This window comes from Bos grunniens, chromosome 19 (genome assembly GCF_055505025.1).
Source record: "Bos grunniens cultivar Pamir isolate PY7600 chromosome 19, Bosgru_T2T1.0, whole genome shotgun sequence".
NCBI lineage: Eukaryota > Metazoa > Chordata > Mammalia > Artiodactyla > Bovidae > Bos > Bos grunniens.
Genome location: NC_141183.1, coordinates 9,397,117 through 9,422,574, shown reverse-complemented (window position 1 = coordinate 9,422,574; position 25,458 = coordinate 9,397,117). Strand labels below are relative to the sequence as shown.

The window sequence follows — 25,458 nt, the reverse complement described above, 5'->3', positions numbered from 1 at the left end:
GTGTTAGGCCAGGCCAGGGTAGGCATGGACACATCAGAGCACGCTTCCCTGCTCTAGGCACCTCCCACTGACCTACCAGAAGTGGCAGCTGCCCTTCTAGAAACCAAGGGGCCCTCTTACCTGGGAGTACCAGTGTGAAGGGACTGTGTTGGACATCAATGTCATTTTCAGCCTGGCACCAGAACTAGTCCGACGTCTGCTTTGGTGGGAAGGAGAAGTTGGCAGACTCCCCCCGGGTTCAGAATCTGCAGTGTGTGGGTGAGCCTGTCCCTCCTGACCAGTCTGTAGCTGGGCTGCCCGAGGATGCCTGCAGAACACCTCTACCCTGAGGCCTGGTCCGCTGTCCAGCAGGGTGCCTGCAGCTGGGGCACCGGCTCTGGCAAGGTGGGAGAGGGCAGGAGCACAGGTGAGGTTGGGAGACTTTAACACCCTCTCCCCATCAAATTGCCTCATTACACAATGCCTAATGAGCCTAGAAGGTCTTCCCAGGTGGCTCAGTGGTAAAGAATCCGCCTGCCAAGCAGGAGATGGGGGTTTGATCCATGGGTCGGAAAAATTCCCTGGAGAAGGAAATGGCAATGCCAGTTGAAGGAAATTCCACTCCAGTATTCTTGCCGGGAAAATCCCATGGACAGAGGAGCCTGGTGGGCTACGGTCCCCGGGGTCGCAAAGACACGACTTAGTGACTGAACAGCAATGATGAGCCCAGAGCCCGGACTGGTTACTGTCTCTTCCAGGCAGCCTTCTGGATTACTCTCTCCATCCTGTATCTGAGCTCTACCCTACTTGCGGTATATACCATACAATTTCATATTTGATTTTACGCTCGTGTAGTATATTCTGCGTTGCCAGATTTAGCAACGAAAAATGCAGGACACTCAGTTAATTTTGAATTTCAGGTTAACAATGAGTAAAATTTAGGAAGTCTCTTCAAGATGACTTCTGGGAGATGAGACAGTCCAAAGAGGAAGAAGGAAACCAATGTTTATCAAGAAAATGCTGGTTTGGCAATTCCTCAAAAAATTAAAGAATTACCTTGAAGTGAAGTGAAGAAGTGAAAGTCGCTCAGTCGTGTCCAACTCTTTGCGACCCCATGGACTGTAGCCTGCCAGGCTTCTCTGTCCATGGGGATTCTCCAGGTAAGAATACTGGAGTGGGTAGCCATGCCCCTTCTCCAATTACCATATGACCCAGCAATTCCACTCCAAGATATATATCAAAATAATTGAAAATAGGACGCTAACAGATACTTGTACACACATGTTCTGCTGCTGCTGCTGCTAAGTCGCTTCAGTCTTGTCTGACTCTGTGCGACCCCGTAGACGGCAGCCCACCAGGCTCCCCCGTCCCTGGGATTCTCCAGGCAACAACACTGGAGTGGGTTGCCATTTCCTTCTCCAATGCGTGAAAGTGAGAAGTGAAAGTGAAGTCGCTCAGTCGTGTCCAACTCTCAGCCACCTCATGGACTGCAGCCCACCAGGCTCCTCCGTCCATGGGATTTTCCAGGCAGGAGCACTGGAGTGGGGTGCCATCGCCTTCTCCACACACACGTTCACAGCAGCACTGCTCACGACAGCCGAAAGGTGGGAACAGCCCAGATGTCCATCAATGGATGGTGAATAAACACAATGTGACCCATCTCTAAGATGAAATGGTATTCAGTCATAAGAAAGGGATGAAGCAGTGACACCTGCTATTAATACACTATGAATGAATCTTAAAAACATTATACTGAGTGAAATAAGTCAGACCCAAGAGGCCGCATAGTGTATGATTCCATTCGTGCGAAATAGCCAGAACTTTAAAAATCCCCAGAGAATTTCCTGGTGGTTTAGTGCTTAAGACTCTGTGCTTCCACTGCAGGGGACATAGGTTCTATCCCTGGTCAGGGAACTAAGATCCTGTGTGCCACACAGTGTGGCAAAAAGTAATAATAATTATTATTATTATAATAAATAATAAAAAATCCCCAGAGTCAGAAAGCTGATTAGTGGTTAATAGGGGCCAGGGGAGGGGCAATGAGGAATGACTATTTGGTAGTTATGGGGTTTCCTTTTGGGAAATGGACTAAATGCTACTGAATTATTACTTTAAAATGTGTCATGTGAACACCTCAATTTTTTAAAGAAAAGCGAAACTGCTGGAGAAAAAGTCCACCCCTTGGGTTTAGACTCTTTCTGCTCAAAACATTGCTACAGAAATGAAATGAGGACATGAGTAGGAAACATGGAGAAATCTGGAACGCAGGTTGGGAGGGCTGACACTGGATTCAACTTCTAGAGTCAACAGTTTTGTCCGCGCTTGCAGGGGCCAGGTGCTCTGCCAGTCCCGCATATCACCGCCTCCCTGGACTGAGGCAGGAGACCAGAAAGTTAACTATCTGCTGACTGAACAAAGCAGTTGCTCTCGGGTTACATGCTGAAGTGTGGCATCTGCTCCTTGCATCTGTGATAAAGTGGTGAACCTTGAGTCCTGTGGTCCTGGTGTTCATTGAGGACACCCTGAAGCTGGGATTTCCTCCCAGGATGGGGACAAATGAGGTACAAAGTGGACCAGGCACCTGACAAGCTGGCCCAGCATTCAACTCTGATCCTTGGCAGTGGCCTGGAGGCATCGAGGACCTGTCCACCTTCTGAGATCAGAGATCAGAGGTTTCTGCATCCAGATCTACTCTGGTAACTTCATGGTAAACATCTCCGCCATACACATCTTTGCCGCAGGCACTTCCACTACAGACATTTTCATTTCATAACTAATTGTCCATAAGGCAATTCTGCCATAAAAGATAAAATAACTGATTGACCGCTGGGTTTCATTTCTCTGTTGACACAGGACTCCCATGTTTATATTACATAAATCTTAGCCCATGTGACCATACAGAGACAAGTATAGATGCGATGGTCTTAAAGTAATGGATGATAACAGCTATGTAATATTGACTTGATAGAAAATACAGTGATAAAACTGAAAGTGTGAAAGGAGAGGATAAAGCCAGATGGCACATTATACTAGAAAACGATAACATATCAGTTTGCAAATCCTTTGGTGATTTGAAAGCACAGAGTTAAACCCCCATTTCCTGTAGAACTTTGGAATGTCTATCAACAGACATGTGACAATGTGCCAAGGGTACACAACAGTGTAAAATTTTTCCCAGCACAGTACAAGCTCTGTTGCAAACAGCATCCTAGTGTTTGGAAACTGATACCTCTCTCAATGAATGAAAAAATTTTAGTGAACGAGAAAAAGTGTGATGCTGAACGAGGAGGTGAATCAATGGACAGTGGGGAGTGGGGAGGATAAAATATTATGAACGAAAGACTTGGAAGACAAGTGCTTAGATACAACCCACAAAATAAAATCAGTTATTTATGCTGCATGGCCATGAATCTGCTGCTGCTGCTGCTGCTAAGTCACATCAGTCACGTCCGACTCTGTGTGACCCCATAGACGGCAGCCCACCAGGCCCCTCCGTCCCTGGGATTCTCCAGGTAAGAATACTGGAGTGGGTTGCCATTGCCTTCTCCAGGCCATGAATCTACACACATTTAAAAAAATTGTTTTGCTGCCACATGGCATGTGGGATCTTAGTTCCCTAACCAGGGATCGAATCCTTGCCCCCTGCATTAGAAGTGCAGAGTCTTAACCACTGAACCACCAGGGAAGTTCCTACATATGTTTTAAATATATTAAAATATTTTCTGTTTCATACCAAAGTCTTTATTTTTTCAGTTCATTTTTCATGGTTCACTGTGTCCTTTTAAATGTCCCTCTTTTATTTACTTTTTATATTCATATGGCAAAATGGCCTTCTGGCCAGCTAGTTAATTAGGTATGTGGTGACGATGCCTAAGACAAAGATGTTTACTGCAAAAATAACTGGACACCACCACACCTACTCTGGGGACATGGGCTGTGGGGGTGGTGGCCAGGCTTCTGCTCCCAGAGGGTCAACATCTGACTCAAAGGGACAGTCAGAAGGCAGGAGGGTATGATCCAGACCACAGGAGATGCTATGGTGGAGGGATCATAAACTCAGAGAAGAGGGACGGAACTAGAGAAACAGGCCACTTTAGGAAAGGCGAGGACTTCAGAAACACAGGGAAAGCAGATGCCCACAGCACCCAGAGAACTCTCCTCCCTGGACCCAGGACCAAAACCCACCCTGCAGCTCCTGGCAGCAGGCATTCATCCATCCACACAGACTCTGCTTGCGAGTAATTTTGTGTTTTGTAGGTAGATCCTGAAGTTGATTTTGATGTAGCAAGCATCTTGGGACTTCCCGGCTAGTTGCTAAGACTCTGGGCTCCCAGTGGAGGGGGCCTGGGTTCTATCCCTGGTCAGGGAACTAGATCCCACGTGCTGTAACTAAGACCCAATGCAGGGCTTCCCTGGTGGCTCAGATGGTAAAAGAATCCGCCTGCAATGCAGGAGGCCTGGGTTCGATCCCTGGGTTGGGAAGATCCCCTGGAGGAGGGCATGGCAACCTACTCTAGTAATGTTGCCTGGAGAATCCTCATGAACAGAGGAGCCTGGCGGACTACAGTCCATGGGGTCACAAAGAGTCGGACATGACTGAGCACAAAATCCAAGCATCTCTAAGATCTTCTTTTTGACCTGGGCTTGCCCACAGTGAATTCTCTGACAGTGATCAGGATTAAACAAAGGTGCCTTCTGAGTGGGGGCTTGGGAGAGAGGGCTGAATGATGCACGGTGGGTACCTACCAGACTTTTCGAGGAGAATGTGGAGGGGGTGCTCGGGAGGGGGTAGAGATGGGTGTATGAAATCCAAATATATACTTCATACATCATCTTCGTCCTGCCAGGAACGTTGGCTCTGGAAGTGGTGTGATCAGAAAACTACTCACTGAACAGAAAATTGGAAGAAACTAGAATATGATGTTCTTCAGAGACATTTTCTAGGGATCCTAAAGTTTCTGACCACTAAGTATATTTCTTTCTCCACCAGTGGTTCTCAACCTGGGGTGATCCTGCCTCCAAGGACATTTTTGTGTCTGGGGACAGTTTTGGTTATCACCAATGAGGGGTAAGATGCTCCTGGCATCGAGTTGGGGAGAGGCCAGGGAAGTTGCTAAACTCACTACGATGCACAGGGCAGCCCCTATTAAAAAACTACCCAGCCCCAGTGGCAATAACGTCAACGCTGGGAAACTGGTCTAGACCACCAGCAACAGGCTTGCTGAATCAGGATTCTCCCCTCGCCCAGGGTTGCTCCGTCATCACAAATGTTTTCCCATCTGAGGCTCTTTCTAAACTTCATGAGAACCCTGGATTTTTTTCCGTACTTTTTTTCAAACACTCTTTTGTGCAAAGAAAGAGTTAAGTAAAGTGCTATCTAGAGTTTAATCTAGTCTCTGGGGCACCAGTTTACCGACTGCCACCAACAATTTCATCAATGTGACTCTGGGGTCAAACTGCCAACGGCTCTCTGCCCAAAGACGCTCTTGGGGCCAGAATCTTCCTCCCTGGGGAAATGTGGGACCAGGCTTAAAGGTGATGATATTTTTTGCCCCCTTCGTTGTGAGCAAATGACCTTGACTTGACAAAAGTGGAAAGAAAAAGCTGGCCCAGCTTCATTTCCATTTCGGTGGCCATTAATAGAAGCCTGATTTACATAAGTTCAGAGACAGGAGCCACTTTCTATTTTCGTTTCCTACAGGGCAGAGCTTTCACTTTTTATTCTGGCCAGGCTTGTGTCGTTCTTCTCTTTTGATTATTTAGTTAATGCATCTAGCCCACCCCCACAGATAACGAGTGGCCTATCATTTAATTAAAAATTCACCAACTGTGTCTGAACATCTGAATGATAGGATGACACACTCAGAATTTGCTCAAGTGACAAGGATTCCCTGGGGACTGGGACCGGAAGTTGAGCCTGGCCAGGGCGGGGCTGATCGAGTGGCTCTGCAGAGCCTCCCACTGTTGCTAAAGAAAGAAGGACCCTCTCAGGGCTGTGCCCAGGCCAGGGCAGTGGGGCTACTGCCCAGCTAGGCTCAGAGGCCTTGGAGATGGACCCTGCTTGTTTCTGTGATCACCCAGATGCTTGGAGATTGAAGCCCCAACCCTGGAGGCCCAATTCGTTAGATCTGAGCTGGGGCCCAAGGATCTGATTTTGAATAGGCAGCCTACCTGCTGAAAGTTGAACTGAGTCCTCCAAAAAAGATGTATTCAAGCTGTAACCCCAGGTACTTGTGAACGGGACCTTATTTGGAAATGGGGTCCTTATAGATGGACTCCAGTAACCCATGCTGGTTTAGGGTGGGCCCTTATGAGAGAAGGGGCTTCCCTGGTGGCTCAGGCAGTAAAGAGCCACCTGCAATGCTCCCTGGGTGGGGAAGATCCCCTGGAGAAGGGAATGGCAACCCATTCCAGTATTCTTGCCTGGAGAATTCCATGGACTGAGGAGCCTGGCGGGCTACAATCCATGTGGTTACAAAGAGTCAGACATGCCTGAGCAGCTAACACACACACACAAGAGAACAGACAAAGACACATACGCACAGGTCTTGTAAACACAGAGGCAGAATTTGGAGCGATGCTGTCACAAGCCAGGGGATGCCAAGGACTACCACAGCCCCCACGAGCAAGGCTTCAGACTTCTGCCTCCAGAACCAGTAGAGAATCATTTTCTGCATTGTGCTTCCTTAGAGCAGCCCCCTTCCAAGTGATGCTTATGAATGGTCTAGAGCCTCACCCTGGGGATTTCGAAGTGGGTTTTAGGAGTGGAGAGGGGAGGAACAGTCATCAAGACTTCTTTGTGTGTGCTCTGTTTGCATCTGTCCGTCAACCAGATGACTGCCTCCAAACATTGTCCTCTGTTCATGGCAGCCCCACAGAAGACTCCAGGCTCCCAGGTCACCCTCATTTTCCTGGCTCACCCTTTCTAAGGCTCTGAAAGTCCTCCTTTGTATGCCACCACTCCTCTTGAAGGATGGTAGGCGCAGTCAGCATCAAATCCCTTAGCTTTCCTCCCACGTCTCACCTTCTGCACCGAATGGACCAGCCTCCCCTTCCCTGGGCGGTGCTTGCACGTACCTACAGCCTTCCCCGCACTGGCTGTGGATGGCGAGGGTGGGCATCCTCTCACATTCCTGGACCACTCTCCCCCTCCCTCCCTAAACACCAGCCTGGAACTCCGTGTCTTCAGATACTGCACCCTGTCCTCTGAGTTGCAATGACCTAGAAAACACCCACCCTCCCTTGAAGACTCTTGCAGCTGGTTCCTGCTACACTCCATACTGCACTTGCCATGATTCCTGGGGAATTCAAATACACAGAGAGAACCTTTCCAAAATCTTGGCTCTTCCATTCCTTAACATCCAATGTTTCAGGCCCAACCTCTTGCTCCCACTGATAGTAATCAGTAATTGTAAGGCTGCCCTTGACTTCGCCAATCTTTCCGTTGCTCAGACCAAAAACCCAGAAGTCATCTTCCACAGCTCCCTCTTTCCCACCCGCTTCCATCCGTCAGCAATGGCTGTTGGCCTGACCATCAGAATACATCTTGAGCCCTTGGCCAGGCCTCCTGGCTATCACCCAGTCTCTCCTCTGGATCCCAGGACCAGTCTAATGACTCTCTAGGATTCTACCCTTGATCCACATCCCCTCTCTTCTCAACACAGCAGCCGAACGACCCTCTGAAGAGTAAATCAGGTCAAGCCTTCTGCTACACATCCTCCCAACACTTTGCCCACAACGCCATGCCCCTACTCAGCACGACCACTCCACTGCCTCCCCTCCCCTCCTGCTTTTTGGGCTCTGGCCACGCAGGCCCTTGTCTGGACACATACTGTGCCACCACCTCCTTCGTGTCCTTTCTGTGTGTCCCCTTCTCAGAGATGACTTCCCGGTAGATGGTACCCTCCCTCCCCGCCCCCTCCCTTCCCCTCTTTCCGGCTTGCTGTAGTCTGGGACCCACCACATTCTAGAGCGCTGTAGAATGTGCTTTTAGGGGGAGGGAGCTGCACCTCCAGAGGCTTGTGGGATCTTAGTTCCCTGAGCAGGAATCCAACCCGTGCCCCCTGCAGTGGAAAAGTGGAGTCTTAACCACTGGACTGCCAGGGAAGTCCCAAATGTGCTTATTTTTATTATCATCTGTCCCCCCGGCCCCCCTAGAATGTAAGCTACTTGAGGGCAAGGATCTGTTCTTTTGTTTTAAGGGGTCTCTGATTTGTTTCCCCACCTTGTGTATCCATCCTGGGGCCCCGAGTAGCACCTGGCACCAAAAGGGCTCAACCAGTACTTGTTGAATGATTGAATGAGTGATTTGTCAGTTGGTCCCTTAGGAATTCAGTTAGCAGGGCTTTGTGGCCAAGAGTCTGAGCAGAAGTCAGGGGCTGGAGGGGGATGGACTGGGTCTACCCAGGTACTTCCCAGAGACCCAGAGGCCTGGGCTGAGATTTGTTCTCATTTTATCGGAAACACCATGATGTGTTTGTTTTTAAAGCAAATGAGGAAATGATAGTTCAGCCTCCGCCGCATTCAAGTGAGACCCACCCTTCAGTGGAGCAGAGGCAGCTGTGGCCACAGCCCTGAGACAGGAGAAGGGACAGGGCCAGTCGACACCAGAGGAGGGCAGCCCCGCTCGGAGACATGGAGAGGAGCAGGTGACTGATCACCTTGACCTTAAGGGTCACAGGGACAGAAGGGGGCATAGGGGATGGCAGGAGAAGGGAGGGGGGGCAGAAAGGTGGAGGGGGAAAGCAGAGGGGTGGAGGCGGCACCAGGAGCATCTTCTCTCCCTGGCTTTGTACCATCAAGCAGCTTTGTGGGGAGTGGGGTGGCGGGGGCGCTGACACCCTCCTGCTGCCTCCGAGAGTCGGGCAGCTTCCCCTTTGCTGCACCTCAGGGCGGGGGTGTGGTGTGGGGAGCCCAGACTTCCTCATTCTCTCACTGCCCTCCTCCTAGGCCAAGGGACCCCAGCAGAATGCCCCACGCCTGCCCTGGGGTCACCCCCACCTACAGGGACTCCCGTTACAGGTCAGTCACTGGGGTAGAGTGATTGGATATACCCCCGGGGGGACATTCCCTCTGCCCCCCTCCACTGGCAATGCCCCCACAGCCCAAGGGGAAGCATATACTTTCCTGGCTCCATGTCACTGTGCCCACCATCCTCTGCTGTCCCCGCCCACACCCTCCTGCTGAGCCGTCTCTTCTCCGACCCCCCAGGGCCCTGCAGGGCTTGAGGTTGGGGTTCCAGAACTGTCCAGCTGTCTGGCAGCAGACGCCACTCACCAGCAACAACCTCTCACCCTGCCAGCCAAGGTCTCTACCATGGGTGGCGGCCTGACTCCAGGGTCTCCAGCTGGGGGTACTCCTCCCCGCAGTGTGCTGGGTAACTCTCCTCTCTCCTGTGAGGAGCTGCTGGTGGCTGTAGGAGAGGTGAGCGTGGTCAGGAGGACCCAGGAAGGAGAGACAGCCAGAGCCTGCCCAGAGAGTCTTGTCCTGAGCTCAGAGGAGGCCCAGGACCTCACAAACATCTTCGCTCACAGAAGCTCTTTGAAGCCCAGAGCATTTTGTCTCCCGAACCCATTTTGCAGATGAGTAAAGAGTGGGCCCAGAATGGCAGTAATTGGGGTACATATGCATGCAACAGGGGCTTCCCCGCTGGCTCAGTCAGTAAAGAATCCGCCTGCAGTGCAGGAGACCTGGGTTTGATCCCTGGGTCAGGAAGATCCCCAGAAGAAGGAAATGGCTACCCACTCCAGGATGCTTGCCTGGAGAATCCCATGGACAGAGGAGCCTGGCGGGCTGTGGTCCACGGGGTTGCAAGAGTCAGATACAACTTAGTGACTAAACCAACATGCATTCAATAAGGGGCTGGTCTGTGACTCGAGCCCAAATCCTCCCCTCTCTGTCTTGCGCTTCTGGAGCTGTCTGGGCCTTTGGGTCCCCCTCTTCTGTGCTCTCTAGACCCCTGGACCTTGAGCCTGCCACTTCAAGGCCTTGGCAGCAGCCCCTCCCACGATGTCCCTGAGCAGCTCACCTAGGGCCGCCAAAGAGAGCAGCAGCAGGAGCTTCAGGCCTCTGACGGACTGCCCTCCGCCCAGCAAGCAAGAGTTTCCTTGATCGAAGCCCTCTACCCAGAGCCCCTGGGTGCTCCCTGGGTGGGTGCATGCCGGCAGTGGGGAGATAACCTGGAGACCACAGCACCCCGGGGCTGGGCCCAGAACAGCAATGCTCCCCACACCCCCAGGGCATTAGGAGGGGCTCAGAGCCAATCCAGGGCTCACGGTTGCCACCACTCTAGGACCCTGGGAAGAAGATGCCCACATCCTAACCCTGGAGTACGTTCTGGTACCTGGCCAGGGGGATGGCATTTGCTAACCTGCTGGTTTTGGGATGAGGGGATTATCCCAGAGTAGCGAGGGGGGCCTGATATAATTACGCTGTGTGCTTGGCGTGCTCAGTTGTGCCCGCCAGGCTCCTCTGTCCATGGGATTCTCCAGGCAAGAATACTGGAGTGGGTGGCCATTTCCTTCTCCAGGGGATCTTCCTGACCCAGGGATTGAATCTGCGTCTCCTGTGTCTCTTGCGTTGGCAGGCAGATTCTTGAGCCACTTGGGAAGCCTGATGGAATCATGAGGGTCCTTTTGAAGGAATGGACCCCTTAGGGCTGGGGGCTCAGGGCAGAGAGAAGGGAGGGAATGGGTGAGGTGGGGGCCAGCACCCAGCCAATCCCACAGTGGCACCAGCGTCCCCAAGGAGGACGGGCACCTCCCCAACCAGGCCTTTTTTTAATGAATGAAATGACTTTACTGAAACACTCCCTGTTATACACTGATGTAGTTGCATGCGTTTTTCTTCTGCTCTCATGGAATGTGGATCTTTGATCTGTACACAGATGCCTTCCTCGAGGACAATGTCCTGACGCCAGGGAACCATTCGCTTTCCTTGCAGGCTCTTCTCTCATCCAGAACCTCACAGGTCAATGACACTCGCACCTCAGCACAGCCCCGGAAGGGGCACCTGACCCAAGAAAGGCCAGCTACGCTTGCCTGGGCCCCTGGGTGTGGCTCGGGAGCAGCCGCTGGGGCCCATGAGGTCTGGGCGTGTCAGGAAGCTGGTCTGGCAGGATGACCCAGCCCACCTGCCAGCAGCAGGAAGGATGTGGGTGGGGTGGGGGGTTCGGGGGTGGGAACTAGAACCTGGACACAGTGTCCTGGAGCTCCCCTGGGGACTAGCTTTATCTGTCACCTTGGTCGTCCCTTGTCCCCAGTGGGCAAGAATTGCTACTCAGAATCCTGACTTGTACCCCTGGGGACGTGCCCTGGGGACCCATCTACGTCTCTGCATTTGGGGAGCAAGAGCTAACAGTCTCTTAGCTTCCCAATGAATTCCCTCCCAGAGTCTGTTCTCACTCTGATGAGAGGGGTGGGGGAAGGAGTTGAGGATTCCAGACAGAGGGGTGGCCTCAGCTGCCGGCAGGCTGTGGCCTGAAGGCTGAGAAGCTCGAGGTTTTTCCTCTACATTGTGCTCAAGGCATCGGGTTCGAGCTGAGGCCGCTCATGAAAAGCCTCCCCCTTTTATCGATGTATTTGAGGAGCCGGGGCAGAGAGCGGCGGGTGGCCTCGAAGGACACTTCCCTCAGGCCTTGGTGGAACCAGGGCCATCTTTCTTGCCCCGCCCCGGGTGCCCCTCTCCAGCCATCACCTGTGTGCCCCTCAGATGGGGGCCGAGGCTGTTCTGCGCCCCTTTGCTACGGGCTGCAGGTGTGACAGCACTGAACAGGCGCCCCAGGTGAGCCCGGGTCACCCAGATGGAGCAGAGTTGGGGTGTCCTCAGAGCTCTCCTGTCATCCACTGGACTGACATTTTGTGATTTCTGCCCACAGAGGGCATCTCGCCTATAAAAGACGGCCTTACCAGCATCTCCTTGTTTGCCTCGCGTCCCATTCCTGGGAGGGTCCCCTGAGTGGGAGTCTGTGCTGGACTCCCTTGGCTGGTGTAGCTCGGAGCCCTTTCAGGGCTGGGCAGGGAGAGTCTGGGGCCCCCAAGGTGGAGGTGCTGGGGTTTCTGCCTTCCTGCATCTGTACTGGGCTCTTGCACCTGGAGACACCCGGGCTTCACCTACTGCAGTAACCCCATGGCCTCCCCCTGCCCATGTATGTCTTCTTTGCTACTGGTGGAGAGGCTCAAAGTCGTTACCTGCCCCCTGACTCTCCAAGCCCAGCCCCGGGCATACTGGTTCCATCTTCACTGATGGTCCTCGTGGGCCCCAAAGCCCAGTGTAGAGGCCTCAGATCCCCATTCCGTGCAGCCAAACCCCGCCTGGCCCATCCCCACACCATGGCTCAGCCTGCTCCTCTGCCTCACCTCCCACCTGCGTCCTCCCTCCTCCAAGGCCCCCAGGTCCACAAAACCCTCCTGCTGGCTCCCCGCTGAGCCCCAGGTTGCCTTGCAGGGCGGGCACGGTCGTAGGGCCACTTCCTGCCTCTCCCACTTCCTTTAGGCCAGTGACTATGTTATAATAGGACCTCAATTGCTCTTCCAGGAAGGGCAGGACACCCATCAGGACGCTATACAAGTAACCACACGGAGGAGAGTGGCGTCATCCCCAGGTTTTGGCTGAGCAAACTGAGGCTCAGGGTTTGAGTTCCTCCAAGTCCCAAAGCGCATCCCCCTCACATCCGGTGATGCACTTGGCTGGTTCTCTGAAGGCACATGAAGGTGATCAGGACTGTGAGGTTTCAAGGTGACCTTGATGTTCTCCCACTTAGTGGCCATCAGCATTACCTCCCCACCCCCCAGGACTCCTTAAACCACAGGGCTGGGCTCCATTCTATTCGAGAAGGTGGGGTAGGGCCTGGGAATAGGCTTTTCTGACAAGTCCCCAGGAGCTGTTGGTGCTGGTGGTTGGGGACCACACATTGACCCTAAGCTGCTAGTTGATGATGTGTCTCGCAGTGTGTGTCACTTTCTTTGCGGCCAGGCTGGTTGCCCTCTCCAGACTGAGCACACAGCTCCCTGTGTCTCCTGCAGTCTCATCACCAGCCCCAGAATAGGGCCCTGCACTTGTTGACAGATGGATGGGTCATGTGACGCTGGGTGAGAGAGAGGGACAGCGACAGAAGGAGCTGTAACAGCCAAGCCTCCAGTGACCACAGGAAGCCTCTGGACTGAGGGCGCCAGGCCAGAGCCGCCTGGACGCCGTGTCCAGGCCAAGAATCCAGCCAGGCACTGGGCCCCTGCTGCTGGAAGTAGAGGCTGGGTTGGTCAAGCACGTTCTGGGGTTTCTCCTGACCCTCCCTCCTGGGTCTTTGGGCCAGCAGTTCTCAACCCTCGCTGCTGTTGACAGTCACCTGGGAACTTGAGAAAGTCCCGATGCTGGGCTGCTCGTTGCACCTGGATCATTGGCATCAGAATTGCTGGCACAGAGCCAGCATTCGACAGGCTTCTCAAGTGTTCTCTGAGGCTGAGAACCATGGATTGAGAACCTCTGCAACCTCAGCACTGGAGGCTTGGGAATCTTGGACACGGCCCTGCCTGCCTGGGCAGGGGGCTCCTCTACCTCCCTGGAGCCCACACTCTGCGTCTCAGGGTGCAGATCAGTTCTGAGTGCTGCCCCTTGGGGACTCATAACGACTGTGGGTCTTAATGGCCCCACACGTGACGGAGGAGTTACAGGAGGCTGTGCGGGTGCCTGCAGTCAGAGCACGGCAAGTGCGTCTGCAGGTCTGCTTTCACTGCGGCCAGGCCTTTCCCTTCTGACAGACCGCGGTCTCCGAGCCTTTATAAGGGTATTCCACACACTAAACAACTCCTGAGCACCCCCGGTGGATGCGTATTCATAAAGCACGTTCATGGGTCGCTATGCTAATATATTACGTATTTTATAAAACTTTAACAAAAATAGAAAACTTTAAAGGACAGAGATAAAAATATAAATACAAGTTCCCATATTTTCTTCCTGCTGCCCCTGGGTGTATGCACCCCACCTTAGGGCACCCTGTTGGAGGGTTCACTGAGGGAACCAGGGATCAGGAACGTGGGGCGAGGGGGCAGGAGGTTGGGGTGCTGCACGTGGGGGCCTGGTGAAGTTCTGGGCAGTGGTGGTCGTGGTGGTGGGGGCGGGGGGTCAGTGCTACAGCTCCGAACCGCTGGGGAAGCGGAATCAATGGGCGGGGACCGAGACACCGCGCAACCCCGCGGGGTCTTCAAGGGAGGGTCCTGGCTTGCGTGGCCTGGGTCCCGGGGAGCCCGGGCACGGAAATCCGGGGCAGAAGGATCTCGGGCGTGATCCTCGGGACACAGGGGACTCAGGCCCCAGAGAGTCGCCGGAGCCCGGCTCCGCTAGCAGCCGCGACAGGTCATCCACCAGGTGCCACTTCTCCTGGACTTGCTGAGGCCGAGGCAGGGGGCGAGCAGGCCAGTTAGGAGCCGCAACTCCTCTCACCCGCAGGCGGGCGGGGGAGGATGCAGCCGGGCTAGCAGTAGCCGCTCTGAGGCCCCGCCCCAACCGGAGCTAGCCCGGCTTCCCCGCCCCGCTGCGGCCTCGCCCTACTAATCTCCCGCCCTACGCTAGACTCCGCCCCGTCAAGGTCCCGCCCCTACCCGCCCACGTACGGTAGAGACCACGCCCACCCAAGACACCGCCCCTCAAGACCACGACTACCAGATACCGCCCCTTCTCAAAGACCACGCCCGTCAGACACCGCCCTATCTCAAGGCCACGCCCATCACACATCGCCCGGGCATGAGACCACGCCCCCACCAGAGTCCCGCCTCCCTGACATTAGGCCAAACCCACACTCGTGTTAAACCGGGTCTCCAGGCCTAAAGCCACGTTTCTGTCGCCCGGCTCCGCCTGGCCTGAGGCCAAGCCTGAGGTCCCGGTTCCCTCTCTCCATCTTCCCCGCTTTTATCGGCGGCCCGCGGCCCCAACAGGGTCTCGCCAGCAGTCCCCTTGGCCCCAGTCCTGCGGATACTTACCCACACCAGCTGCTTCCGCAGTCTCCGGATGGCTCTGGAACTGGCCTGGGACTGGGAGATGCACACGGTCAGGACAAGGCTTTGGAGAGAAGGGGAGGTATGGTCAGTCAGCCCCCTACTTCCTCCTTCCCCGCCTCAGTCTCTTAGAAAACACCCCCTGGGGGTCCTCTCTCTTCCAGGATCCCAGACACAGCCTTTCTTTCTCCTCTCCTTCCTCCCGCGTGTCGCTCAGCCCCTCTCCTCTGGACGGCAGGCTCACAGTGCGTGTGCGCCAGGCACCATACTGCTCCAGTGGTCATTTCAGGGGCTTTTACAGGTGAGGATGTAAGGGCACTTGCCCAGGGGCACCGGGGAACCTCCAGGCCGCCAGACCTGGCCCCTCTCCATCCCTGGCTGTCCTTGTCTGGCTCCTGGATCCCCTGAGACTGGCTGGGGTGCCCATGGACAAAAGGATCCTCCCCTCCCAGGTGCCCGTTCCCTTGGCCCTCCGCTGCCCTGAAAGGCACCTGAGTAGGATGAGAAGCGGGAAGCTGAAGGCGTGGGAACCCAGGTAGTAGAGGATGCGCTGGCTGGGGGGTGGGAGCCAGAGGGCCACCAGCTCAGGGACCACCTGCCAGGGGGCCGAGTAGTTGGCAAAGAGGCCACAGTCCCAGGAGGAGCGGATGCTGGGAAAGAGATGGACAGAGGAGGGCCAGGGTCAGCGACCAGGCGAGGAGCCGCCGGCCCAGCTGCCTCGGGCCCTCTGCTCCGCTCACCTGCTGACCACATAGCCCAGGGGTACGGCGGCCAGGAGCAGGCCCAGGAGGAGCACCAGCTGGAAGAAGAAGATGGAGCTGGAGGCGCGGAATCGCCGAGGGGACGCCCTGGAGTTCCTCAGCAGAGTGTACTGGGGGGAGAGGGAAAAAGGACACAGGGGGGCATCCTCAGCGCAGTGTGCAGACTGGAAGTGATTGGTCAGCGCAGTCTGCAGACCAGAGGTGCAGTGTGCAGATTGGAAGTGGCTGGCAGGGCAGCCGCAGGATGTGAGCGCTGCCCCGCCGATGATGCTCAAGGCGTCCATGCAGGTGCACCCCTGCGCCCTGCCGGCCCCAGAGTCCTCACCTTCTTGATATAGAAGGTGAGGAAAATGAAGATGCTGTTGAGCAGGGGCAGCAGGGGGCAGTAGAAGAGGCCCATCCAGGTGACTGTCTGCCCCTCCACGATGTCCAGCACGTTCTTGGGCACCAGGAACTCCTCTCGGTCCAGCCAAACCCAGAACCGGCCAGAGAACCGCTCCACCAACATCCTGGGGAGGGAGGGAACAGGTCCCCACCACCCGAGAGGAGTGTGTGAACCTCACTGGTCCGGGCCCTGGACCTTCGCACACACGCACTCACATGGGACACACGAGTGTAGAACTGCTCACAGCCTTGGCCGTGGCCACTGGCCATCCCCCCAGACACACCCACGCCGCCCCCGTGGTGTCCCCACGTGGCTCACCTCCTAGGCAGGCTGACAAGGAAGGCAAAGGCCACCGTGAGGAGGAAGTTGAAGATGCTGAGTTTGTACAGCTCCTCTCCCACCGAATTCTCCCAGCACTGATCAGAGGGGGTATCTATCACTACCCTCGGTCCCCAACCACCCCTTACCCACCCAATAGGGGGACCCTGAAGTATAGGAGCCATGCCTGGAGTCTGATATGATTAGCTAAGTTAAAATCCAGGCCTGGAGAATAAGACGGGCAGCCAGTTGGAGCTGCCTCCTCTGCACAGGGCAGTGTGATGCGAATGGCACTCCCTGGAGGTGACTGCTGAGTGCACAGCTCTGCCCACAGCCTCTCACAAAGGTGAGACCAGAGAGGGGCAAGGAGATCAAAGAGGTGGGGCTTTACAGAGGACAAAGGGAGAGGCCCAGATGGAGCCACCAGCCACCTGGTAGTCACAGGCGTTGTAGCCGTAGGACTCACAGCTGGTCTTGTTTCTGCCGATGCACAGCACGGTCTGGCCCAGCGAGAAGGAGAACATTCCCAGGCTGGCCAGCTTAAGCACCACGCACCTGGGGGTTGGGGTGGGGGCGGAGACTGTGTCAGGGGAGTAGCCCAGGTACAGGGCACATCTACCCAGGACACAGGTGTGGCTGACATCTGCACAACCTCAAGTTTTTTCCTGGGACCAGCCCCCTCTAAATCCAGGGCCCAGCTTCCTTCCAACCTGCTCCATCCATGGCAATGTTTCCCAAAGTGTGTTCCCCAGACGACTCACAGGAGAATGGTTCTGTTTAGATCAGTATGGCAAACAGTGCACAGTCGAGCCATCCTTCCCACAACACCCAGCTTGGAGAGTCACAGGAGGCACACATGGGCCTTTATATCATTAATGCAGGTGAGATCATTCTTCTAAGACCTATTCCCAGGTGGCTTGCTGCTGCTAAGTCACTTCAGTCGTGTCCAACTCTGTGTGACCCCATAGACGGCAGCCCACCAAGCTCCCCCGTCCCTGGGATTCTCCAGGCAAGAACACTGGAGTGGGTTGCCATTTCCTTCTCCAATGCATGAAAGTGAAAAGTGAAAGTGAAGTCGCTCAGTCGTATCCAACTCTTCGAGACCCCATGGACTGCAGCCCACCAGGCTCCTCCATCCATGGGATTTTCCAGGCAAGAGTACTGGAGTGGGGTGCCATTGCCTTCTCCGCCCAGGTGGCTTAGTGGGCAAATAATCTGCCTGCAATGCAGGAGACACGGGTTCAATCCCTGGGTCAGGAAGATCCCCTGGAGAAGTAAATGGCAATCCACTCCAGTATTCTTGCCTGGAGAATCCTACGGACAGAGGAGACTAGCGGACTATAGTCCATGGGGTCGCAAAGAGTTGGACGCGACTGAGCATACTATTCACACTGTCCATATACCACAAACAAGTGCATGCATGCTCCTGAATAATATATAACTGATCACACAGGTAGGGTGGCCCAACCCAGAACCATCGCTGCATGTTATATACAAGTGTGCACTTTCTTTTTTTACTTTTTCTCTGTATTCTGTGACTGAGCCTGCGTCACCTGCTTTGGAAGCAGGGAGTCTTAACCACTGGACCGCCGGGGAAGTCTCACAAAGTGTGGACTTTGAATGCTGATGCATGTCAAGAGGCTGGTGGAAACAGTGGTTCTCCTGTTGAGGAAGGCACAGGTGGGTAGGGGCTTATTTTTATCTTTCATCCTTTGAGCATTTTGAATTGCATGTGCTATTACCTATCTGTAGTCAAAGCTGTAGTTTTTTCTGTAGTCATGTATGAATGTGAGAGTTGGACTATAGAGAAAGCTGAGCACCAAAGAATTGATACTTTTGAACTGTGGTGTTGGAGAAGACTCTTGAGAGTCCCTTGGACTGCAAGGTGATCCAACCAAGAAATCAGTCCTGAATATTCATTGGAAGGACTGATGCTGAAGCTGAAACTCCAATACTTTGGCCATCTCATGCAAAGAACTGACTCATTTGAAAAGACCCTGATGCTGGGAAAGATTGAAGGCAGGAGGAGAAGGGGATGACAGGATGAGATGGTTGGATGGCATCACTGACTCGATGGACATGAGTTTGAGTAAGCTCTGGGAGTTGGTGATGGACACGGAGGCCTGGAGTGCTGCAGTCCATGGGGTCGCAAAGAGTCGGACACGACTGAGTGACTGAACCGAACTGAACTGATTACCTATGTGTGCGTGTTATTACCCGTTCCAATAATAAAGTTTCAAACCAAACACAGTCTACCTTGGAGGGACTCGGAATGGGCTGCGGACAGCTTCTGTGCCAGGGAAGGCTGAGGAAAAGCAGGCCCTGCTGAATGACTGGTGGGTGGCAGAGAACCTGAGCTGGAGCTGGGGGGGCTAGGGAGGCGGTGGCTGGGTCCAAGGCAGGACCTGAGTCCTGAAGAGGGAGACAGAGCAGAGCCTGGGGGTGGAGGTGGGCTTGAGTGAACCTGCACTCAGCAGGCGTGGGGAGATTCCCTTGACTGAGGCACTTGACCCTTTCAAACCTCAGTGTCCTCATCTATCCAGTGGTGGCGAGGATGGTCTTAACTTCACAGGTCATGGGAGGGCTATCAAGGTGAGGCCTATAAACCCTCAGGGCACATGGGAGGGAGCTGTGTTCCTAGGGCGGTGACTGTAGTACCCTGTGTCCCTGAAAAAACAGTCACTGGCTTGCTTTGGATGGTGGGGACAGAAGAACCTTAGACGGGCCCCCCGAGACTGTGTGTGAGGGTGGCTGCCTGCCTTCCCTTGCTCAGGGCCCCCAGTACTAGGCGATAATCAAGACAGGTGGCAGGACACAGTGTTCCCCTGCCCTCCACACACTGTCACACCTGTCACCCCCCAGGTGGCACTCACCAGATAAGGGTGAGGTTGACCTCAGTGTTGGGAGGGTAGTTCTCCAGCTGGACCAGGAAAACGAACAGCAGGGGACCCAGAAAGTTGACCAGGGCGATGACCCCAGGGGGCAGGTACTGGAGCAGCAGAAACAAGGACTCCTGTGGGGAGAAGCAGGTAAGGGGGTGCTGTGGGCTGGAGGGCCCCCAGCAGCTCGCCCATGCCCTACGACCCCTTCAAGTGTTGCTCTGAGGCAGGGCGGGCATCTGGGAGCCCCTGGACTATTCCCAGTGACAGCGTGGTGGTGGGGGGAGAGCCACAGGCAGAGCCAGTCTGACTTGGTCGTGACCTTGGGCAAATTGCTTTAACCTCTTGCAGTCTCAGTTTCTTCTCCTGCAGAGTGGGGCCATCCCATCCCCTCCCCCAGATCTGGCTGGGATGAAATAAATGCATGTCAGCCGCCTGGCACCTCCTTGTTGTCCTGCGAGTACTTGGTGGCCCAGAAGATGGCGCTGATGGCTCCAACCACCAGGAGCCCGATGAGGACGTTGACCCGAAGGTAGGTGAGCAGGTGGCAGGCCCTCTGAGCCCGGGTCTGCTGCTGCAGGAGCAGCAAGTGACGCCCCTCCTCCAGCTCCATCTGTCATGGGGGCAGGGCAGGCACGGGTTAGGGCTGGCCCAGGTGGAAGGGCAGCGGGGCCAGCAAACAGCCCCAGGTTGATGTGGGTGGGGAGACAGGCTGCAAGCCCTAGGCAAAGCTGGGGTGATAGTAGGCTGGGGACAGACGGGTTGGTTTTATCCAGAGCCCCCCACTCCAGCACCATGCAGGTGCGTGCTCACACCCCAACATGGCCCAGCACCCCACTTCCCTCAAGCTGGAAAATCCTGTGTGCACACACTCTTACACTCCCACACTCAAGCCACACACTCATACACAAAGTCCCATGTGCTCTCACACTCATCCACACCTACACTCACATCTCACATTCATGCACGTCCTCATGCACACCTTGAATTCATTGCTGATCTCATGCCTCTTGATGGTGGCGGCCTCCTGCCCCCGGATGCAGAAGTCCCAGGACGAGAAGACCTTTGCACTGAGAGGCGACCGGTAGTCCTGGCCCAGGAACATCTTCTGTGGCAGCCCCTTCACCATCCTGGAGGGGGCGGTGGGGGGCAGGGCTCAGCCTTGGCTCAGCCCTGATCTGGGGTGGGAAGCCCCGGGCAGCCCCAGGGGCAGGCTTGGACCTTGGCCTGACTGGGGGTGGGGTGGGGATACAGGAGTCGTGGCTCTGCCCCTGAGTTCTGCAGCTGGGAATGCAGAGTTCCGGGCCTGGAGTCTGCCGGCAGGGACTCCCCACCAGCTTGAGGGTACCACACTGAGGAGGAATGATCAGGGGAGACCCGGGGCTCTGCTCTCACCTCCGCAGAATCCCACAGAAGCAAAGGAGCAGGCAGGCCAGTGGGCTCAGGAGGTAGGCCAGGCGGATACTGTATGTCGAGCTGCTTTCGGGCCCCGCCCGGTACGCTCCGTAAAAGAGATAGGTGTTGTTGAAGGCCTGTGGATGTCAGACAACGATAACAGACCCAGGCTGTGTGCTGAGCGTTTTCTTGCTATTAACACAGTAACCCTGACAATAACCCCATCAGGTAGAGAATAAGAGTATCCTCATTTCAGAGAGGCCCAGAGGGGTTAGGCAACTTGCCCAAGGACACACAGCTTGGAAGAAAAAGCCAGAACTGGAACACGGCAACCCATATAGGAACCACGCCGTGGCTTCCAGGAATGAGGGTAAGGTGGTGCTTATCCCAGAAGCCTGGACACTTTTCCCTTCTTGTCCTTCGTACCCCCACCCAACCTGGGCTCTGAGGGCTATGGGCACATGCATGGGCCTGGATGGTGCACAGTGGCCACAGCCTCTCTCGTGACTCGGCTGCTGACCCAGACAGCCTGTCTAGGAAGGATTGTCCCCCTAGAAGCCAACATGCCCTTGGAGGGGTCGGAGGTCATCTTGGACTGGGGTCTCCTGAGGCCATATCCTCAGGTCCCCCAGCCTCCCTACTCCTTGGCCAGGACAGACTCACTCACCCTGCCGGTAAAAACATTCCAGAGTAGATTGTTGAACTTGGAAACACCGGTCTGGGGTAGGTGGCCACTACCAGGACACTGGAGAGCTGTTAAGAAGGGAGAGGGGTCCCATAGGGGAGGGTCCCCAAGGCATAGGGGAGGCTCTGCCCCTCCCACTCCATAGCCCCCAATTTCGGGAGGCCTGAGAAGGGTCCTGAGGGCATGTCAGGAGGCTGGCATGCAAATAGTAAGGTCAGGCAGAGTCTCAGGGCTGGACCCAAGCAGGTTGATGCCCAGGGTTGGGACACAGAGGATTGGGGCTGTCCCAGCATGGGAATGCTGGACCAACTCCCAGGGTTCAGGTGGGCTCAGGAGAACTGTTCTCTCCATGGGCCGGGCACTCACTGAAGTTCAGAGCCGGTCCTGGGTCAGGGGGCCGGAGCCAGACCAGGGGCAGCAGGACAAAGCTGCTGGTCAGAAGCAGGGTCAGCAGGTTAAGTAGCAGCAGGAAGCGAAGGAAGGTGAAATAGGACTGGATTCCAGTGCCAAAGAGGCCTGCGGGGGACAGCAGGGGAGTCAGGAGGCGCCCAGCTGTGGGCCCGACTGGTCATCCTAGGGCTGACCAACCCAGGGAGGGTGTGGGTGACTAGCCTCCCCAGGACCTCAGTTTAATGGCCAGTTCCGCAGGCTTGCCTAGCAGTACCTCTAACAGCCACGAGGGCGCGCCATCGTCCACCAACGTTTTGGGGGACTGGCTCTGGGGGCAGAGGCGGGTGTGTGACCTCAAAGCCACGTGATTCAGGGGTGATTGGTGGAGGGGTGGAAACGGTGCAACGGCAAAGGGGGGTGATGCCCTCTTCTGGTTTCTAAACTAGACGCTGAGACTCCAGAGAGGGGAAGAGGAAGGTGGGGGTTGGGGTTCAGGTCGTACCGCCGATCTCGTAGAGAGCCCCCTCCCAGAGCCCACAGCCCCGGGTCAGCCGCCGAGCTGCCTCCCCCAGTCGCCGACCCGCAGTCTGCCGCCTGCGACGCCACTGCTGCCAGCAGGAGGTCTTCACCCCCTCGGGCTCCCGTAGCTGCCTGGGATGGGGTGGTGATGGGGAGGGGGTTGCCCTGAGTCAGCCAGCATGCTCACCTGGCCAGGCAGAGCAGCACCCTGGGCCAAAGTCTTTCCAGGGCTGATGTTTCCACCCCGCGCCCGTCCAACAGGTGCATTTCCCCACCACCCCCACCCTCACTGCTTGGCCTCCGCAGTGTTAGGCAGGGCTCTCCGGCACACACCGGATAAAGCGCTTGTCCATCATGGCGTAGGGCAGCACCCGCACCGGCTGCTGGGAGAGGCACAGCCGCTTCATCTCCTGCTCACATAGCTCCTCGCCCCCTGGCTCCGCTTCTGGCTCCCCTGGGGCCTGCACCGACCACTGCCTCTGCATCTCTGCGGTGGGGTGGAAGTTGGGGCGGCAACGCGCCCCTTCCTGGGAGAGATGTGGGGTGGTTGTTGAGGGAGCCTCACAGTCTTGGCCCTGGTATGGTCAGTAATGAAGAGAAATACTGTTGGAGGAGATCTGGCTCAGTGTCCAGCCACGTGTCAAAGCAACATATGGCCTCAGTGTTCCCATCTATCAAATGGGGAGAAAGGAGTCCAAAGGGCTCCGAAAGATGGGACGTCACAAAGGAAGCTAAGGCCAGGTGGGGCCACCATTAAGCACGGTGGGGCCACAAGGCCAGCTCTGCGCTACTCCAACCTGCTCCCAGGGGCCACAGGCCTTCACCAGCACCCTTTGGCAAGAGACAATTCCACGTGCTGATTCTCCCACTGGGACCGAAATAGTTCCGGCCCCGAACCCCAACAGTTCCCAGGATTCAGCATTTGCAGCAGCACCTCGAATCTGGACCTGCTGGGACCTCCTCTGTCTTCCATCTGGTGGTCCAGCTCCCGGGTCTGGGCCACCAGGGTTCCCCAAGGAACCCAGATGGGGGGGGGGGCGTGGCTACAGCATCAGCGGTGGGAAAGGGAGGAAGGAAGGGGCCCCTCTGCTGCTCAGCTGCGGTTCTCACCCCTCCCCCGGCCAGCCACCAGCAGCTTCTGGGCTTCAATTCTCTCTCCCACTCCTCTGACGATCCGCCTGACCCCCCACACACAACTCTGCACCCACTCACCTGGGCTCCAGAGACCAAGTGCCCGGAGGAGACCGTCCTCCGACCGGCTCCCGCCACGCCGGGCAGGGTTGCGAGAGTCGAGGGGAGCGGGGTCACATGACAGGAACCGTAGCTCCCCACCTTCTGGTCGCCGCCTCTCCCCTCTGTACTCTTCTCTCCCCGACCTCCGGCAGTTTCCCCGCTCTGCACCGAGGCCCGCACTTCCTGCCGGGGCGAGGGGCGCGGGCGGGCAGGTGAGAGGCGCCGCGGCTGAGCGCTGCGCTGGGGTCCTGCCCTGCCCCTTCCCGCCGGGCACCCGGGCTGGCGACACGGCGTCTGGGTCCAGGGTTTGACCCCGCAGGGCTGCGGGTGGCGGGCTGCGAGCCCCGCCTCTTATCCGCCGGGAGCCCCGGCGGGCTGTGCTGGGCTCGCAAGGCGCGAAGAGTACAAAAACTTAGTGGGTGGGTCCCATCACTTGGAGCTGCCGGCCCTGGCGGTATTTCTCAACATCCCGCCTCCCATCATCGGCACTTGAGCCGAGTCGGCCCGGCGCCCGGCCTGTAGGAAGCGCTCAGGAACCGGCTCCACTCACGCCCCTGCTCCACTCACGCCCCGCCCCAGCGACTTGTTTCAGAGCCCTCTTGGCCCCTTTCTCTCTGCTGGGACCCCGTGGGAGGCCCCGCGATCCTGCCCTTGCTTTTTCTCCCTCTCCACCTCCTTCAGGACCCCGTCATTTCTAAGGAGCTCAGAGGTTTTCCTGCCTCTCTGCGCAGTCCCCTTCCCGGTTTTCCAGACCCCTCCTCTATGCCCCAGGCTGCGTGCTGGTGCTGGGCACACAGTGAGCACAGAGAGGGGCCCGAGAGCTGTGAAATGGACTGGCAAATGTACATGTCAATAGAAAGTGCCACATGCTCCAACAGGGGTCAATCCCAGAAGACTCCATGGAAGAGGTGACTTTCAAGTTGGGCCTGGGATCGTGCAAACACAACAAGCTGGAGCATGGGCGTGCAGGGCGGGGAACAGTGTTGGCAGGGAGAGGCAGGGACTAGGCAGGGCTTGTTCTCCATGCTGAGGTGCTTGCGCCAAGACCCAGCCGGAGGTAAAGACTCTGTGTGGACATCCTGGCTTGGCCTACCTGTCCTCCCCTCCAGGAGGGCCCTCTCCTTCCTTTCTGCCTTCCAGCTCACTTTCACTGCCCACCTTCCCAGGCTTCTCCCAGCCAAGAATGGCTCCCACCACTGTCCAGAGGCCACCCTTTTCTCAAACCCAGGGGACTCTCCTCTGGCCCTCTCCCGGACTCTCTCGAGGTCAGCTTGCTAGGTAGAGTTCCTGGGTGGACAAGATTCAGGTCGTGGTGGATGACCCCCCTGGAGGCTGACTGACCACTCAGCCTGCTTCCTCATCTCTGAACTAGGGTCACCGGTGCCCCCCACCCTGCCTTGTGGGGGAATAACTGAGCAAATAGGAATGGGGACAGTCCCCATCTAGCACACAGGAAGTGTGCCGGAACTCGGCGGGAGAAACAGCAAAAGCCACGCCCAGACTGGGGCGGAGATAAGCCCCAGGTTCCACCAGACAGTTTGCGGGAGTTGCCGGAGGCTGTGCAGGAGGAAGGGGTTACCCAATCTGGTGTGGCAGGGCCGGCCCCATTCGTGTGGTTTTGCTGCCTGGTGTTATTTTGATCATCGCTCTGAGAAGCGGGCAGGTCTGCGATTACTGTCCCCGTTTGAAACTTGGGGAAACTGAGTCCCACAGAAATTGGCTTCGACCAGAGACTAGAAGGCTTCTAGATACTCGGCCGCCTTCATCCTGCTCAGACCTCTGGGTGGGTGAGGATAAGGGTCGAAAGCTGGCGGGGAGAGGGCACAGTTCGTCGAGGGCTCGATGGGCAGGAGAAGCGGGGCGCCCCCCCCCAACCCCGCCGTCGGGTCACGTGACTTATCGGAGGCGGGTCACCACGTGGGCCGGG

At 56.2% G+C, this 25,458-nt stretch overlaps 2 protein-coding genes and 1 long non-coding RNA gene across 9 annotated transcripts in view; 2 read left to right on the top strand and 1 right to left on the bottom strand.

The window, feature by feature from the left end:
• Positions 1-8,500: 8,500 nt before the first annotated feature.
• Positions 8,501-10,802, top strand: LOC147351162 (uncharacterized). Its single transcript, XR_015147246.1, has 3 exons — positions 8,501-8,627; positions 8,929-9,000; positions 9,934-10,802. It is a non-coding gene; the product is annotated as an uncharacterized LOC147351162 (long non-coding RNA).
• A 3,031-nt stretch (positions 10,803-13,833) lies between these two features.
• TMC8 (transmembrane channel like 8) lies at positions 13,834-25,230 on the bottom strand. Of its 4 annotated transcripts, none has more exons than XR_015147244.1 (17): positions 25,111-25,230; positions 23,511-23,714; positions 22,632-22,873; positions 22,282-22,430; positions 21,756-21,905; positions 21,372-21,457; positions 20,705-20,841; positions 20,292-20,439; positions 19,752-19,922; positions 19,304-19,443; positions 16,897-16,985; positions 16,431-16,528; positions 16,053-16,236; positions 15,707-15,837; positions 15,458-15,616; positions 14,952-15,030; positions 13,834-14,361 (listed from the first exon to the last, which is right to left on the bottom strand). XR_015147244.1 is itself a non-coding variant. In XM_086356371.1 (17 exons), the coding sequence occupies exons 3-17, from the start codon at positions 22,781-22,783 to the stop codon at positions 14,134-14,136; spliced, it is 2,136 nt and encodes a 711-aa protein (XP_086212497.1). In that variant the 5' UTR covers positions 22,784-22,873; positions 23,511-23,714; positions 25,111-25,230; the 3' UTR covers positions 13,834-14,133. The 4 variants fall into 4 exon arrangements, 2 of the variants coding, with proteins under 2 accessions (XP_086212497.1, XP_086212498.1); XM_086356371.1 differs by having other exon boundaries at positions 16,862-16,985; XM_086356372.1 differs by lacking the exon at positions 25,111-25,230 and having other exon boundaries at positions 16,862-16,985; positions 22,632-22,825; positions 23,511-23,970.
• The window catches only part of TMC6 (transmembrane channel like 6), a 22,567-nt gene continuing 22,181 nt past the window's right edge, over positions 25,073-25,458 (top strand). For 3 of the 4 annotated variants that reach the window (XM_086356348.1, XM_086356341.1, XM_086356352.1), the window contains exon 1: positions 25,175-25,314. The gene's annotated coding sequence lies outside the window, so the exon portion shown is untranslated. Of the gene's footprint in view, positions 25,315-25,458 lie in introns of all 4 variants that reach the window. The other variant, XM_086356355.1, reaches the window with a different exon arrangement.

Excerpts from the sequence above, each read along its gene's own strand:
- TMC8 (XM_086356371.1), bottom strand. The coding sequence starts at position 22,783 with ATGCAGAGGCAGTGGTCGGTGCAGGCCCCAGGGGAGCCAGAAGCGGAG. Across the intron at positions 22,431-22,631 it reads ATGGACAAGCGCTTTATCCG|GCAGCTACGGGAGCCCGAGG; the intron begins GTGTGTGCCGGA and ends ACCCCATCCCAG. Across the intron at positions 15,617-15,706 it reads CTGGGCTATGTGGTCAGCAG|CATCCGCTCCTCCTGGGACT; the intron begins GTGAGCGGAGCA and ends TCTCTTTCCCAG.